The sequence below is a fragment of the Brachyhypopomus gauderio genome, chromosome 20, assembly GCF_052324685.1.
Source record: "Brachyhypopomus gauderio isolate BG-103 chromosome 20, BGAUD_0.2, whole genome shotgun sequence".
NCBI classification, from domain to species: Eukaryota; Metazoa; Chordata; class Actinopteri; order Gymnotiformes; family Hypopomidae; genus Brachyhypopomus; species Brachyhypopomus gauderio.
The window spans coordinates 2,889,103-2,906,958 of record NC_135230.1 but is presented as its reverse complement, the minus strand read 5'-3'; the positions used below and the strand labels follow the sequence as shown (position 1 = coordinate 2,906,958).

General features: G+C 50.1%; 1 protein-coding gene across 7 annotated transcripts in view; it reads right to left on the bottom strand.

The window, feature by feature from the left end:
- Positions 1-17,400, bottom strand: part of gtf3c1 (general transcription factor IIIC subunit 1) — a 38,606-nt gene extending 21,206 nt beyond the window's left edge. For 3 of the 7 annotated variants that reach the window (XM_076982692.1, XM_076982694.1, XM_076982693.1), the window contains exons 1-17: positions 17,098-17,400; positions 14,912-15,127; positions 13,806-14,030; positions 11,797-11,940; positions 11,583-11,679; positions 11,132-11,255; positions 9,076-9,246; positions 7,724-7,839; positions 6,950-7,364; positions 6,682-6,848; positions 5,792-5,907; positions 5,064-5,217; positions 4,067-4,170; positions 3,766-3,905; positions 988-1,404; positions 726-871; positions 40-137 (exon numbers count right to left, since the gene is read on the bottom strand). In XM_076982692.1, the coding sequence (XP_076838807.1) occupies positions 40-137; positions 726-871; positions 988-1,404; positions 3,766-3,905; positions 4,067-4,170; positions 5,064-5,217; positions 5,792-5,907; positions 6,682-6,848; positions 6,950-7,364; positions 7,724-7,839; positions 9,076-9,246; positions 11,132-11,255; positions 11,583-11,679; positions 11,797-11,940; positions 13,806-14,030; positions 14,912-15,127; positions 17,098-17,318 (3,071 nt within the window). In that variant the 5' untranslated portion in view covers positions 17,319-17,400. Of the gene's footprint in view, positions 1-39; positions 138-725; positions 872-987; positions 1,405-3,765; positions 3,906-4,066; positions 4,171-5,063; positions 5,218-5,791; positions 5,908-6,681; positions 6,849-6,949; positions 7,365-7,723; positions 7,840-9,075; positions 9,247-11,131; positions 11,256-11,582; positions 11,680-11,796; positions 11,941-13,730; positions 13,763-13,805; positions 14,031-14,911; positions 15,128-17,097 lie in introns of those variants that run through there. The other 4 variants (XM_076982688.1, XM_076982689.1, XM_076982690.1 and 1 more) reach the window with 4 other exon arrangements.
- Positions 17,401-17,856: the final 456 nt, after the last annotated feature.

Here is a 17,856-nt window from a genome sequence, read left to right as displayed (position 1 = left end):
TGTGTGTGTGTGTGTGTGTGTGTGTGTGTGTGAACACACCGTCGGTGTAGCAGCTGTGTCTTGATGCTGGAAGGGAGGAAGCGGACGAGGTAGTGCTGCTTTACTGGGTCATTCAGGAAGTCCTCTAAACCCTCCACCTACACACACACACACACACACATACACACACACACACACAGTCACAAAGTTATGGTGCTGTGGGGACATTACAATGGACCACATGATGAAGTTTTTTTTTCAAATACACAATGTTCTAAAACTCAAAAGCAATACAGTTCAAGAATTCAGGTGCAGAAAATACAACTGACAACTAACATTGTTTGTATATGCTTGTATGTGTGTGTGTACATGTGAGTGTGTACATGTATGTGTGTGTTTGAGTGTGTGTGTGTACATGTATGTATGTGTGTTAGTGTGTGTGCACGTGTATGTGTGTACTTGTGAGTGTATGTGTGTGTACGTGTTAGTGTACGTGTATGTGAGTGTACGTGTAGGTGTGTGTGAGAACGTGTGAGTTTGTACATGTATGAGTGTATGTATGTGCAGTGTGTGCGCGTGTGTCAGTGTTCATTTAGTTGACGAATAATTTGTCAGTTTTTGTCAACAAACCTTTTTTTCATGACGAAAACGAGACGATAACTAAGTAAAAACTATACGAAGTGCGTTTGTGTGTGTGTGTATGTGTGTGTATATGTGTGTGTGTGTGTGTGTGTATGCGTGTGTACCTTGTAATTGATCTGAATGACCTGGACATACAGACTGAGGGGCAGTGAGATGAGGAGGTCGCTGACCAAAGCCCATCCGTACCCATACTGCCTGTGCACTGGTATAGGGGGGATAAACCTCTTCCAGCTGAGCTCATTCACATAGACTACGAGGAGGAGAGAGAGAGAGAGAGAGAGAGTGTGATGGGTACAGAAAAGGAAAGAGAACATGAGATGTTCTGCAATATCATCATAATTAGTGGTTAGTGGTGTGGCGACTCACCCTTAAACTGCTTATCTTGGCTGGCAGTGTGGGGAGTGTCCTGTGTTGGGTCTGTCTCTGTCTCTGTGTGGGGAGTGTCCTGTGTTGGGTCTGTCTCTGTCTCTGTGTGGGGAGTGTCCTGTGTTGGGTCTGTCTCTGTCTCTGTGTGGGGAGTGTCCTGTGTTGGGTCTGTCTCTGTGTGGGGAGTGTCCTGTGTTGGGTCTGTCTCTGAGCTGGAGAGGACCACATCCTGTTCATTGTTGCCCACCCCTGACTTAGAGGTGACGGTAGAGGCGGGGTAGTCGTTAGGGGCGGAGTCATCGCTAGGGGCGGGGTGGTTTAGGGGATGACCGTATATCAGATACCACAACAACGTGTGGACCACACGGAAACGAGGCATCTTCGGCTGAAAGCCTAGCGACCGACTCAGTCCTGGAACTAGCTCACACACACACACACACACACGCCAAAAAATTGGTCAGTTTTTTTCTTTCCAGAAGGATGTAGTCGAGTTCTGAATCAATTTTCCCCATAAGAAATAACTGAAAATGGATTAATCCGTTCTCAACCATCAAGTTGAATTCCAATGCTACGTCCGTCACACAAATGCCTTTTTCATACTTCTCTATGATCGCCCTTTTCAACTCTATTGTTGTTCTTACAGTTTTCCTCTTCTGCTTTTCCGTTATGTCTTTATTGGGACCCATGTTTTTTGTTTAAAACAGCACAAAAACCACAAATATACAGCAAAAGCTTGGAGCACAGCCTCAAAATGGTTTAAACCCATTGAACAACAACGGCAACTAAAGGCTCAGTTATACTTTTGCAAGTGACCGTAGCGCTAATAATGTGATAAAAAAGCTAATTATTTCGAATCATTTTGAGTATATGTATAAATATGTAACGTCATTAAGTTTAAGATGCTGGAATATACTGAAAATGGACCTTGAAAGTGACGTACAAGTGCTTGAATTCCACCTTGTAAAGGTGTATGAACCCTGGAAACATGACTTTATTCATTGCGCTGAAGCGTGGCACGCGCAAAGTTACTAAATTCGAGAGGTGCACGACCAGAGCCACCGCGATTGCATAATTTTTGCCACGCAGAACCTCACGTCAAGTTACAGAATGTCAAGAACCTCCGTGCGGTCCACAGACAGACCTGGCGTGCGGTCCACAGACAGACCTGGCGTGCGGTCCACAGACAGACCTGGCGTGCGGTCCACAGACAGACCTGGCGTGCGGTCCACAGACAGACCTGCCGTGCGGTCCACAGACAGACCTGCGGTGCGGTCCACAGACAGACCTGGCGTGCGGTCCACAGACAGACCTGGCGTGCGGTCCTCAGACAGACCTGGCGTGCGGTCCACAGACAGACCTGGCGTGCGGTCCACAGACAGACCTGGCGTGCGGTCCACAGACAGACCTGCGGTGCGGTCCTCAGACAGACCTGCGGTGCGGTCCACAGACAGACCTGGCGTGCGGTCCACAGACAGACCTGCGGTGCGGTCCACAGACAGACCTGCGGTGCGGTCCACAGACAGACCTGGCGTGCGGTCCACAGACAGACCTGCGGTGCGGTCCACAGACAGACCTGCGGTGCGGTCCACAGACAGACCTGGCGTGCGGTCCACAGACAGACCTGCGGTGCGGTCCACAGACAGACAGACCTGGCGTGCGGTCCACAGACAGACCTGGCGTGCGGTCCACAGACAGACCTGGCGTGCGGTCCACAGACAGACCTGCCGTGCGGTCCTCAGACAGACCTGGCGTGCGGTCCAGACAGACCTGCGGTGCGGTCCACAGACAGACCTGGCGTGCGGTCCTCAGACAGACCTGCCGTGCGGTCCTCAGACAGACCTGCCGTGCGGTCCTCAGACAGACCTGGCGTGCGGTCCACAGACAGACCTGCCGTGCGGTCCACAGACAGACCTGCCGTGCGGTCCACAGACAGACCTGGCGTGCGGTCCTCAGACAGACCTGCGGTGCGGTCCACAGACAGACCTGGCGTGCGGTCCTCAGACAGACCTGGCGTGCGGTCCACAGACAGACCTGGCGTGCGGTCCAGACAGACCTGGCGTGCGGTCCACAGACAGACCTGGCGTGCGGTCCTCAGACAGACCTGGCGTGCGGTCCACAGACAGACCTGGCGTGCGGTCCACAGACAGACCTGCGGTGCGGTCCTCAGACAGACCTGCGGTGCGGTCCACAGACAGACCTGGCGTGCGGTCCACAGACAGACCTGCGGTGCGGTCCACAGACAGACCTGGCGTGCGGTCCACAGACAGACCTGCGGTGCGGTCCACAGACAGACCTGCGGTGCGGTCCACAGACAGACCTGGCGTGCGGTCCACAGACAGACCTGCGGTGCGGTCCACAGACAGACAGACCTGGCGTGCGGTCCACAGACAGACCTGGCGTGCGGTCCACAGACAGACCTGGCGTGCGGTCCACAGACAGACCTGCGGTGCGGTCCACAGACAGACCTGCCGTGCGGTCCTCAGACAGACCTGGCGTGCGGTCCAGACAGACCTGCGGTGCGGTCCACAGACAGACCTGGCGTGCGGTCCTCAGACAGACCTGGCGTGCGGTCCTCAGACAGACCTGGCGTGCGGTCCAGACAGACCTGCGGTGCGGTCCACAGACAGACCTGCCGTGCGGTCCTCAGACAGACCTGCCGTGCGGTCCTCAGACAGACCTGCCGTGCGGTCCTCAGACAGACCTGGCGTGCGGTCCAGACAGACCTGCGGTGCGGTCCACAGACAGACCTGCGGTGCGGTCTCTGGGAGGTGGACTCACTGATGCTGGGTCTGAAGTCCTTTAACCCCTTCACTCCCATCCGCTCCTCGGTTCTCCTGTGTAAACCTTTTGGGCTGTTCTGTGAATCTCGTTCCTCTGTCTCCTCGGCAAGAGCCTTCACTTTCTCCTCTTTCTTCATCCTGGAAGGCGAGAGAGGAGGAGGAAGTGATGTGTCAGTATTCCCCAAATGAGTGAGGGCATGTGTGGGATGGTATTCCCCAGGTGTGGGATGGTATTCCCCAGGTGTGGGATGGTATTCCCCAGGTGTGGGATGGTATTCCCCAGGTGTGGGCGGTTCTACCGGTGGACGGTGTAGGAGCTGGAGATGCGGAAGCGGATCTGTTCGATGGCGCTCTTCACCAGAGGGTCGTCAGGAGCGATGGAGGGGTGGACCACAAACTCCACCTGGGAGAAGTGGAGACTTTAGTATAGTGTGTGTGTGTGTGTGTGTGTAGGTGTGTGTGTGTACGTGTGTGTGTACGTGTGTACGTGTGTGTGTGTGTGTGCGTGTGTGTGTGTGTGTGTGTAGGTGTGTGTGTGTGTACGTGTGTACGTGTGTGTAGGTGTGCGTGTGTGTGTGTGTGTGCGTGTGTGTGTGTACGTGTGTGTGTGTACGTGTGTACGTGTGTGTGTGTGTGTGTGTGTGCGTGTGTGTGTGTGTGTGTGTGTGCGTGTGTGTGTGCGTGTACGTGTGTGTGTGTACGTGTGTGTGTGTACGTGTGTGTGTGTGTGTGTGTGTGTGTGTGTGTGTGTACGTGTGTGTAGGTGTGTGTGTGCGTGTGTGCATGTGTGCGTGCGTGTGTGTACGTGTGTACGTGTGTGTGTGTGTACGTGTGTGTGTGTGTGTGTGTACGTGTGTGTGTGTGTGTAGGTGTGTGCGCGTGTGTGTGTGCGTGTGTGTGTGTACGTGTGTGTGTGTACGTGTGTGTGTGTGTACGTGTGTGCGTGCACGTGTGTGTGTGTGTGCGTGTGTACGTGTGTGTGTGCGTGTGCACGTGTGTGTGTGTGCGTGTAGGTGTGTGTGTAGGTGTGTGTGTGCGTGCGTGTGTGCGTGTGCACGTGTGCGTGTGTACGTGTGTGTGCGTGTGTACGTGTACGTGTGTGTGTGCGTGTACGTGTGTGTGTGCGTGTGCGTGTGTGTGTGCGTGTGTGTGTGCGTGTGTGTGTGTGTGCGTGTGTACGTGTGTACGTGTGTGTGTGTACGTGCATGTGTGTACGTGCGTGTGTGTGCGTGTTTACATGTGTGTGTGTGCGTGTGCGCGTGTGAGTGTGTGTGTGTGTGTTCGCCTACATTATACCTTCTTACTGAGCCCGTCCTGCACCACGGTTGTCCTGAAGAGTTTGAGGTAGCCGTCCCGAGCCAAGCAGCGGGTCAGTCTGATGATGCTCTTCTTACACACTTTTGTATTCACACCATCTTGTTTCTCCACTTCCATTAGTTTCTTCTGAAGCCTGTAACACACACACACACACACACACACACACAAAAGTTTAATAAAACACTAGAACCTGTTGCCAGGAATCAGAGTCTTAGGTTTGTATGCAACAGTCCCTGATTTCTGTCTCCATGCCATGAAAATACAAAAATCCTGACATTTGGTCATAATACAGGCAGCATCAGTCATGCATTTTTACCACAAAAACTCTAAAATAATATTTGTGAAAGTGCCACGCAGTAAAGAACCAGTTTATGTTGCATTCAGCATGAGCCCCATCAGACATGTTAAAAACCTGCAGCATCCCGGCCACTAGGGGTCAGTATGTCAGGCTGTATCATAATGAGAAGAAGAAGAGTTGGATATATGACGATTACTCCTTGGACACCTGTGGATATTCCCGTGGTGAGTGGATAGATTTGTACGAATGTATTTCATTACAACTATTATTTGGAAAACTGCAAACTAGCTAGTCCTGCTTTGATTAGATTTGTGCTTGAGTGTGTGTGTGTAAGTGTGTGTGTGTAAGTGTGTGTAAGACATTGAGACATACGGGTAAAGGCCCTCTATGTGAGTGTGTTGTGACATACGGGTAAAGGCCCTCTATGATCTTCTGGTTTCTGACCGTCTCTATGATCATGTTCTTGCGTTTCAGGAGCCGGTACGTCTCGTGATGCTCATTCCCTCGTTTCTTCACTGGAGTCTGCTGAAAACAAAAGAACCCATCAACCACCCATCTACCCATCCACCCATCAACCACCCATCTACCCATCCACCCATCAACCACCCATCTACCCATCCACCCATCAACCACCCATCTACCCATCCACCCATCAACCACCTATCTACCCATCCACCCATCAACCACCCATCTACCCATCCACCCATCAACCACCCATCTACCCATCCACCCATCAACCACCTATCTACCCATCCACCCATCAGTCAACCCATCCACCCATCATCCACCCATCAACCACCTATCTACCCATCCACCCATCAGTCAACCTATCTACCCATCCACCCATCAGTCAACCCATCCACCCATCATCCACCCATCAACCACCTATCTACCCATCCACCCATCAGTCAACCTATCTACCCATCCACCCATCAGTCAACCCATCCACCCATCATCCACCCATCAACCACCTATCTACCCATCCACCCATCAACCACCTATCTACCCATCCACCCATCAGTCAACCCATCTACCCATCATCCACCCATCAACCACCTATCTACCCATCCACCCATCAGTCAACCCATCTACCCATCCACCCATCAGTCAACCCATCCACCCATCCACCCATCAACCACCCATCTACCCATCCACCCATCAGTCAACCCATCCACCCATCAACCACCTATCTACCCATCCACCCATCAGTCAACCCATCTACCCATCATCCACCCATCCATCATTTATGAAATCATTTGTTTTTCTATTTAAATACATGTTTAACATTTTAAACACAACCTCCTGTGTACTGAGGACTTCAACGACAGTCACACTCTCCTCTGTATTTTCTGATTGGTTGTGGAAGATGCTGTGTGATACGGTGTGGTCGGCATCAGCATACAGACTCAAGAGTGAATCATCTCTCTCTTCCAACTCGTTAGGCTCCGCCCTCTGTGAGGACCTGCCTGTGGATCGCAGGATAACAGGATAAAAGAGAACAGGATAACAGGAGGGAGTATTATGGTTTGGAATGCAGGTAACTGTACTTTTGCTCTCGGACACTCACTCTTGATGGGTGTGGATTGTCTCCGTGACGACACACTTTTGGATGAATCTTTCATCACTGACTTGGACTTCTTGACAGTTCTGCCCTTTGACATTCGCCCTCTGACCTGCCCCCCCTTGCTGCCGTCTTTAGGAGGATCCTTGGCCGTGTCTTCATCCAGCTCTTGATGGGGCGTGTCTTCGGGATGGGGCGTGTCTTCGGGATGGGGCGTGTCCAGCTCACAGGGTGGCGTACATTCAGGGAGTGGATGTGGGCGGGGCACCTCTCCGTCAGTGGGTGTGGTAAGCTGAGGAAGGCGGAGCTTCTCACTACGCTCTCGTTCCTTGGCGAACTGCAGATTTAGGGCACTCTGCTCCACAAAGAGCTTACCGATGTACTTGGTTGTCCTCTGCCTGCCCTCGTCTTCCATAAAACCCTGGGGGGAGGGGCTATGCATGAGGGGGAGGGGCTATGCATGACCTTAACATATGCAGTAGTGATTAAGGTGTTTGTATTAACTCTCCATTGGTGGTGAAATGTGTGTGCTATTCTGCATAAACATACTACACATACAGCACTGTCCCCGGGACCCCACAGAGCAAATCCACAGTTCAAACTGCACACAAGCATGCGTGTGCATATCGCAAATAAACTGGACAACGTGGGTGGATATCTGTGATTTAGCTGCCAAAGTACTGTCCCATCTCAGCCACCGTAGGAGGTGTTTGTATTTGGAAAAGACTGTAAGCTCCCTCATGTCTCTGTAGATTCTTACAGATCACGTGTGTGTTTTACCTTGATCATGTTGTTCCTCTCCAGGATCTTACAGATCATCCTGCTCTCCAGCTTGCCGATGTTCAGCTTTGTCCCCAGTGCTGACTGGGACATGCCCCTGGGCCCCATCTGCACCACTGAGCCAATCACAACACAGGCCGTCAATCAGGGAGAACCACAAAACCACTACTCACTGAATCAACCACATGTAGAGCTATTTGTACTTTATTAATAAACAGTGAAATGAATTTAAAATCCAACACATTCTACCAACTGTTAAGGCACAACATACCAAACAGACCAGTGGAGACACCAAACAGACCAGTGGAGACACCAAACAGACCAATTGAGTCACCAAACAGACCAGTGGAGACACCAAACAGACCAGTGGAGACACCAAACTGTGTTGCACATGCTACAGTCAGTCCACTAACACCCCCCAAACAGCTACAGCGAGTCTGCCAAACACCCCCTCACAACTACAGTCAGTCCACTAACACCCCCCAAACAGCTACAGCGAGTCTCCCAAACACCCCCTCACAGATACAGTCAGTCCACTAACACCCCCTCACAGCTATAGTCAGTCCACTAACACCCTCCAAACAGCTACAGTCAGTCCACTAACACCCTCCAAACAGCTACAGTCAGTCCACTAACACCCTCCAAACAGCTACAGTCAGTCCACTAACACCCTCCAAACAGCTAGTCAGTCCACTAACACCCTCCAAACAGCTACAGTCAGTCCACTAACACCCCCAAACAGCTAGTCAGTCCACTAACACCCTCCAAACAGCTAGTCAGTCCACTAACACCCTCCAAACAGCTACAGTCAGTCCACCAACACCCTCCAAACAGCTACAGTCAGTCCACCAACACCCTCCAAACAGCTACAGTCAGTCCACTAACACCCTCCAAACAGCTACAGTCAGTCCACTAACACCCTCCAAACAGCTACAGTCAGTCCACTAACACCCTCCAAACAGCTACAGTCAGTCCACTAACACCCTCCAAACAGCTAGTCAGTCCACTAACACCCTCCAAACAGCTACAGTCAGTCCACTAACACCCCCAAACAGCTAGTCAGTCCACTAACACCCTCCAAACAGCTACAGTCAGTCCACCAACACCCTCCAAACAGCTACAGTCAGTCCACCAACACCCTCCAAACAGCTACAGTCAGTCCACTAACACCCTCCAAACAGCTACAGTCAGTCCACTAACACCCCCAAACAGCTAGTCAGTCCACTAACATCTATCAAAACCTGGGCTGAACTGTGGAAGCAGGTTCTGGACTGCTGAAAACAGCATTCTGAGGGTGTTTGGTGGCGGCCTGGTGAGGATCCCGATGTGTGTGCAACCTGGTGTACACTGACCGATCTCGTAAGCCTGGGTCAGCAGGTCCCGCTCAACATCCCGCGCCTGTGCATTTGTGGTCCTCCTGACGGGACAATCGCCATCTTCATCATTATCATCATAGTCATCGTCGATCTCTTTATGACCATACGGCTTCAAGAGCTTTAGACAGCGTACACGGATGTTGGTGCCTGAGAGCCAATCAGATAGAAGGAGAGAAAACACTATTCAATTAGACAGCAGCACGGCGGCTCATGACCAATTATAGACGTGTTTGTCAGTGATGGCTTAGTTACCATGAAAAAGTAATCCAATTACTGATTACTAGGGCTGACGGCAAATAATCGATTAATCGTTGGTCGACCAAAAAAATTACTAGTCGACCAAATTCCATTGGTCGATTGGTCGCAGGGAAAAAAAGCTGCGTCTGTCAAAGGGCTTCTGGGACTTTTAATTTCAACGGCGTGACAAAGGAAGACGTGACACGAATTTACCGTTGGTGATTTGTTTGACAAGGACAGCGCTGGACATGCGACCTGTGAATATCGGCAGTGGTGAGGGATGTAAAAATCTAATTGAATGCCTCGAGCCCGGATATAGCCTGGTTAGACGTGAAACAGTGATGCATGCGGTTAAGAGCAAATACAGCAAAACAAAACACTTCAGGGCAAGATCGAAAACTGTAAAGCACTCAGCTTCACAACGGATATATGGACTAACCAGATGGAAAGTTACATGACGGTCACAGCGCATTTTATTTCTGATAACTGCCGACTGCATTCATTCGTGCTAGGAACTAAAGATTTGGAAGTGACCCACACAGCTGCTAACATAGCAGAGCGACTCAGTGAAATAATGGCAAAGTTTAGAATCCCCGCGGGAAAAGGGTCGCTCTTTTACACGACTATGCCGTGAACTCTTCGACTGGGAGAAGAACTGAGCAGATAACCGAACTAGTGTTTAGATGAACCAGGAAACATTGTTAGTCACACAAGGTTACTCCTGGCGTTAGTGGTAAATGCGCATAGATGCGGCAGCCCGGCATTAAAGATAAAACTTCACAAATGTGTATCCCGGTCAAAATGGGAAATTATTTTTGGAGGGGGGGGGGGGGGGGGGGGGGTCGATTGGTCGATTAGTCGGAGTAAATGACGACCATTGGTCGACCAAAAAAATCCTTGGTCTTGGACAGCCCTACTGATTACTGATTACTCCTTTTAAAAGTAACTTAGTTACATTACATATTACTTGATTTAAAAAGTAACTAACGTTAGATTACAAGTTCAGCAGCAAAATGAGTTTTTCCAATACTCACTTTATTGGAAGTACATTTTTAACAGTAAAAATGTATCTCCTGACATTTAAATAATATATCTCCTGACATTACGTTTGTGTTGCTGCGCGGTATTATTTGTAAATTTCTTTGTTAACGTAATACAAGCGAACTATTCAGTCAGACAGCTATTTGTTGTGAAACGAAATATCATTACAGTTTCAAGCATTTTAAGTAGGCTATGTTAGCCAAAATTCCAGCACTTTTCAAACCTGGAATACAAAGCAACATTTAAATTCGTCAGGTAAATGTTCCTTCCCCTGTTTTTGAGAGGTGTTTCTTTACACTACCACATATCGTTACGGACAACACTGCACAGAATGACGTGAACGCGCTCGCACTCTCACAGGTTCACACGCAGCGTGCGGAGTCGAGCACTACGGTCAGACACAAAAGTAGAACTGAGCCAAGGAAAAAGAAAAATATATATTTTACGAGGAAAAATAAAAATAGTAACGCACAGTTACTTGGATAAGTAACTTTAATCTGATTACCGGACTGGAAATAGTAGCGCGTTGGTACTGACATCACTGGTGTTTGTAAACATGATGTAAGCGTCTCCAACTGCAATGGTACTTTAGACGCAACTTGCATGCATTTATGGACTTCATAACTTATCAAGGAATTTTACAATTTTAGGGGTAAATGTTGTGAGGCCTTTTGTACATAAGGTTATTGTTTTAACACAAGTGTAAGGTTAGTTGGAGGGTCTTTAACAGCAGTGTCCTGCAGGGCTGTCTGACCTCTCTTGGTCTTGCAGGGTCCTGCATCAGGGTTGAGCTCCTGAAGGGGGAGAGTCAGCACCGTGACCAGCTTAGAGGCTACCATGTACTGACACATACGCTTAAAGGTGCGCTCAGAGATATGCTACAGAGAGAAAACACACACACACACACACACACACACACACAGTCAGCACTGTGACCAGCTTAGCGGCTACCATGTACTGACACATACGCTTAAAGGTGCGCTCAGAGATATGCTACAGAGAGAAAACGCGCACACACACACACACACACACACACACACACACACACACACACACACACACACACACACACACAGTCAGCACCGTCCCCAGCTTAGAGGCCACCATGTACTGATACATACGCTTAAAGGTGCGCTCACAGATATGCTACAGAGAGCATACACACACACACAGACACACACACAGACACACACTCACACACTCACCAGGTCGTCACGCAGTTTGAGTATGACGCACGTGTTGTTGGGCGCCTGAGAGAGGATCTTGGAGGTTGACTCCATCAGGATATCGTACTTACTTCTCCTGAGACAAGCAGAAGAAAAAACCTCAGTCCTCAATACGGCTGATGCCATCAGTGGTGTGTGTGTGTGTGTGTGTGTGTGTGTGTGTGTGTGTGTGTGTGTGTGTGTGTGTGTGTACCTGTCTACATGAAAACGTTTCAGCAGCAGAAGTATGGACACCTGCTGGCCTCCTGTGGGCAGACGTATAACGTGTGACTGCAGTGTGATCAGACCGTTCCTGTCCAGAGACTTCCGCAGGTAATGTAGCCTTCCAGCGTCCATCCTGACCAATCAGAATCCAGCCATCAGCCAATCACAATGGGTATAAATAATGTGCTGCATTGTGTATGTGAACAAGGGAGTTGTGTGTGTTGAACACGGAGGTGTTTGGTGTGTGTTGGTTACTGAGATGTGTGGTGTGTTGGTACGGAGGTGTATGTTGGGTATGGTGGTGTGTGTGGTGTATGTTGGTATGGCGGTGTGTGTTGGGTATGGCGGTGTGTGTGTGGTGTGTGTTGGGTATGGCGGTGTGTGTGGTGTATGTTGGTATGGTGGTGTGTGTTGGGTATGGCGGTGTGTGTGTGGTGTGTGTTGGTATGGCGGTGTGTGTGTGGTGTGTGTTGGGTATGGCGGTGCGTGTTGGGTACGGCGTTGTGTGTGTGGTGTGTGTTGGTATGGCGGTGTGTGTTGGGTACGGCGGTGCGTGTGTGGTGTGTGTTGGTATGGCGGTGTGTGTTGGTATGGCGGTGTGTGTGTGGTGTGTGTTGGGTATGGCGGTGTGTGTGTGGTGTATGTTGGTATGGCGGTGTGTGTGTGGTGCGTGTTGGGTATGGCGGTGTGTGTTGGGTACGGCGGTGCGTGTGTGGTGTGTGTTGGTATGGCGGTGTGTGTGGTGTGTGTTGGTATGGCGGTGTGTGTTGGTATGGCGGTGTGTGTGTGTCGGGTATGGCGGTGTGTGTGTGGTGTGTGTTGGTACGGCTGTGTGTGTGGTGTGTCTTGGGTACGGTGGTGTGTGTGTGGTGTGTCTTGGGTACGGTGGTGTGTGTGTGGTGTATGTTGGTATGGCGGTGTGTGTGTGGTGTGTCTTGGGTACGGCGGTGTGTGTGTGGTGTATGTTGGTATGGCGGTGTGTGTGTGGTGTATGTTGGTATGGCGGTGCGTGTGGTGTGTGTTGGTATGGCGGTGTGTGTTGGTATGGCGGTGTGTGTGTGGTGCGTGTTGGGTACAGCGGTGTGTGTTGGGTATGGCGGTGCGTGTGTGGTGTGTGTTGGTATGGCGGTGTGTGTGTGGTGGGTACGGCGGTGTGTGTGGTGTATGTTGGTATGGCGGTGTGTGTTGGGTATGGCGGTGTGTGTGGTGTGTGTTGGGTACGGCGGTGTGTGTTGGGTACGGAGGTGTGTGTTGGGTACGGAGGTGTGTGTGTAGTGTGTGTTGGGTACGGCCGTGCGTGTTGGGTACGGCGGTGCGTGTGTGGTGTGTGTTGGGTATGGCGGTGTGTGTTGGGTACGGCGGTGTGTGTGTGGTGAGTCTTGGGTACGGCGGTGCGTGTTGGTACGGCGGTGCGTGTTGGGTACGGAGGTGTGTGTGTGGTGTGTGTTGGGTATGGCGGTGCGTGTTGGGTATGGCGGTGTGTGTTGGGTACGGAGGTGTGTGTGTGGTGTGTGTTGGGTATGGCAGTGTGTGTTGGGTACGGCGGTGTGTGTGGTGTATGTTGGGTACGGCGGTGTGTGTGGTGTGTGTTGGGTACGGCGGTGCGTGTTGGGTACGGCGGTGCGTGTGTGGTGTGTGTTGGGAACGGCGGTCCGTGTTGGGAACGACGGTGCGTGTGTGGTGTGTGTTGGGAACGGCGGTGCGTGTTGGTACGGCGGTGCGTGTTGGTACGGCGGTGCGTGTTGGGTACGGAGGTGTGTGTGTGGTGTGTGTTGGGTATGGCGGTGTGTGTTGGGTACGGAGGTGTGTGTGTGGTGTGTGTTGGGTATGGCGGTGTGTGTGGTGTATGTTGGGTACGGCGGTGTGTGTGGTGTGTGTTGGGTACGGCGGTGTGTGTTGAGTACGGCGGTGCGTGTTGGGTACTTGAACACGGAGGTGTGTGTGGTGTGTGTTGGGTACGGAGGTGTGTGTGGTGTGTGTTGGGTGTGTGTTGGGTACTTGAACACGGAGGTGTGGAGGTCTCTCTGAAGTTCTCCCTGCCAGCGGGCTCGTCCCAGCCTCTCCAAGATGCAGTAGGACAGGTCACTCAGCTTCATCTCAGGATTCCCCTCATAGCCAATCAGAGAGCAGTATCGCACACGCTGAGACGCCACCAGGACCAGTCTGTCCCCCCACCTACAGAGACAGGGACGTGAGGGCCAATCAACCAGCCTGTCCCCCCACCTACAGAGACAGGGACGTGAGGGCCAATCAACCAGTCTGTCCCCCCCACCTACAGAGACAGGGACGTGAGGTCCAATCAACCGCCCAAGCAAGCAGATAGCGAGTGATCGTATATATGGGTGAATTTCTCTCACTTCTCATATTGAGTCTCACACAAGTCTCAAGGGAAGTGCTGCCCTGGGACTCCAAAGCTCCTGGGGGGGCCGTGGGCGGGTGGGATTCCCGGGTCTTTCTCTGCCTACCTCTGGCCTCTGGGGGAATGTTGTCACAGCTTTCTACCCTTGCTGGTAAGTACATTCTGTACATTTATCCTATTGCACTTTTATGTTGCACATAAACACACATTCATACATACACATACATCACAGTCATTTGTGCGATATGTCTTGGGTACACTTTCTGCTCTTCTCTGCAGTGGTCATTTGAGCTGGTTGTTTTTATTTTCCCTGCCCTTCTGTCTTTTCCCTTTTTATTTTCTCTCCCCCTCTTTTCTATATTTTATCTTCCTATAGGTCCACCCTAACCCAATTATTGTTATCACTGTTGCACTGTATTATACAGAATTTGAGCTGTACATAAAATCAAAGTTGTCCTCCAAAGATGGGGGGTGGAGGTGATATATAGTATATAATAATATATATTAGGTTTAATAGTGTCACAATTCATTTACCCAAAATTCACCCACAAAGCAAGTTGAATCTGGTCAAGCGCAGTGGAAATATAGCTTACAACTAGTTCTTCTACAAGAAAAATGTACACTCCCAGCCACCTGCTGGAAACATTAGTTTCTCTTAAATTTGCTTTCACTTTGAGGCCCCTCTACGGTCAGTTGTTCTGAGACTGCTCTAGGGTCAGTTGTTCTGAGACTGCTCTAGACTCACTTGCTTTGAGACTGCTCTAGGGTCAGTTTGAGGGTGAAGTCACTGGTCCTGATCAGGCTGCTGATGTCTGTCCTCTCTCTGTAGTGGAGGCAGGAGCCCTGGATGCCGGCTGGGTCGTCCAGCACCACGCTGATGGGGTACACGTCCGGCTCCTGGTCCTGCGGGCCCACCTGCCGTGTCTCCTGGATACCTGTGTCAGGGTTGTAGTCCAAAAACCTGCACAAGGGCAGAAGACAGCATAGCTGACAACAGGATGGCGCACACACACACACACACACACACACACACACACACACACACACACACATATATATATATATATATATATATATATATATATATATACTGTGTGTGTGTGTGTGTGTGTGTGTGTGTGTGTGTGGATTCGGCCATAATGTGGATTATTCCAGGAAGATGAGGAGTAAGATGATGAGGAGTATGATGATGATGATGAGGAGTATGATGATGATGATGAGGAGTATGATGATGATGATGAGGAGTATGATGATGATGATGAGGAGTATGATGATGATGAGGAGTATGATGAGGAGGAGTATGATGATGAGGAGGAGTATGATGATGAGGAGGAGTATGATGATGATGAGAAGTATGATGATGAGGAGTATGATGATGATGAGGAGTATGATGATGATGAGGAGTAAGATGATGAGGAGTAAGATGAGGAGGAGTATGATGATGAGGAGTATGATGATGAGGAGTATGATGAGGAGGTAACAGTAGCCCATATACATCATCAGCAGTGGTCCACATGACTCATTTGTCTGGCACCTCCCCTGCACCTCCACGGTAATTCTCACTTCCAGGCCGATACAGACAGGTTTCCACTCACAGCAGTGGGAAGGATAATGTAATTATTACCTGCACACCACAGACGCTGTAGGTTCATAATATCCCTAGATATTTCATGCAGAAATAATATTTTGTTACTGTGACTAGCCAACGCTACACTCTCTCACGGTTTTCAAACGCAGACTGAAGACCCATCTCTTTGTAAAGCACTTATAAGCACTAATCTACTGAACCATTGGTATAAATCGTAATTGCACTTTATCTCTGGGAACACTTGCTAATGTAGTCTTGTACGTATTTCAGTCTTGCTAGGTAGTGCTCTATGTCTAATCTTATATTTTGTTGTCTTCTTTCTAGGTATCAGCACTGGCAACTGTTTATGGCAGTGCTTGAGCTCGAGTAGTTTGGACTTAAACCTGTTTATACTAGATAGAGATGCATATACTGACTAAACACTTAGCACTTTTGTAAGTCGCTCTGGATAAGAGCGTCTGCTAAATGCCGTAAATATAAATGTAAAATGTAGTGCATCAATTTTTGTGATGTTGCAGTAAAGTTGCAGTAAACGTACTTTACAGACGTCTGTCTGGTAAACTAGTCCCGTCTGAATAAAAAACACGTTTTGTATTGAGGAATAAAGTTGCATTACAGTGAATTAATCATTCAAATATAACTGCAATTATTGTGTGTTCTAGAGGTTCTTTAAAACGTGTTAATGTAAACGGTGCCCTGTCATCCCCTGTATTTCAGGTTATTATGTGTAAAACACAGAAAATCATCAGAAAAAAGCACAATGTGTTGTGGGCCAAAAGTTTACAGAGGAATTTCTCTAAATAAAGAGCCTAGCCACGCTGTGTTGTATAAGGCATTAAATGACATATAATGGGGGGCGGGGGGGGGGGGATAGACAAAGACTCTTTAGTCATCAACACATTTACAACACAGTCTGATCTCCAGACTCAACGATCAGACTCAACACAAACACTGAACAATCTTTAATCTTGTCTTATCTGCACAGGTATTGACAGCTACACCATGGCAGACGTATAATTACACACACACACACACACATAAACACCAACACCCAGGTTCATGTCTCAGGTCAACTACACAACTCATCCAGTCATAAGTGGAGCTACTTTTCTCCAGTGATCAACTGCACCACGTATGATGAGCTCTTGCTGTAAACACGCGATGCACAGCAGTAGATTTTACATTTTGACACTGAAAACTACAGCTGCAGAACCGCCTACAACCCTCTTCAGATACATCTCCTTCTGGCAGATGTTTGTTTAGTCTCTACCTGCTTTTCCACGTCCCACAGCGTCTACAGGACCAAGCTGGGTCCACCGACCCGGTCCTGCGCGTCCACTCACCGGTCTCGTATGCGGACAGGTGCTCTGTCCTCGGGGAGCGCGTACGCCGTGATGTCCTCGCTGCAGATCAGGGCGCTCCAGATGAAGCTCCTGGTCCCCGGGTCCAGGGTGAGGAGGAACGGGGGCTGGCGGCTCTCGAGTCTGGCCCACAGCGCCGTCAGGGTGATGCCGTCCAGACCCTCCAGCGCCACCTCGTCCGTCGCTATCTGTACGGCGTCCATTCCCACACCAGCGCGATGAGGACGGATGGTGCGGTTGGCGTGAACAACATCCTGCTGTCGGAGATCAACTCACGCTTCTTCTCCGCTTCTGAAGCGGAGCTTGGCGTCGCCATCTAGCGGATGGGAGGTGCAGTTGCCTTCTCGTGTAGGTCCGCCGGCGCCTACATCATCCAGTTGCACAGCCGGAGAGACAACCGCAGTTCTAGACCTGCAGTTCTAGACGTGCCGTAGTGTTAGACCTGCAGTTATAGACGTGCCGTAGTTCTAGACCTGCAGTTATAGACCTGCAGTTCTAGACGTGCCATAGTTCTAGACCTGCAGTTCTAGACGTGCCGCAGTTTTAGACCTGCAGTTATAGACATGCCATAGTTCTAGACCTGCAGTTCTAGACCTGCAGTTCTAGACGTGCCATAGTTCTAGACCTGCAGTTCTAGACGTGCCATAGTTCTAGACCTGCAGTTCTAGACCTGCAGTTTTAGCCCTACAGTTCTAGACGTACCGTAGTTCTAGACCTGCAGTTCTAGACCTGCAGTTTTAG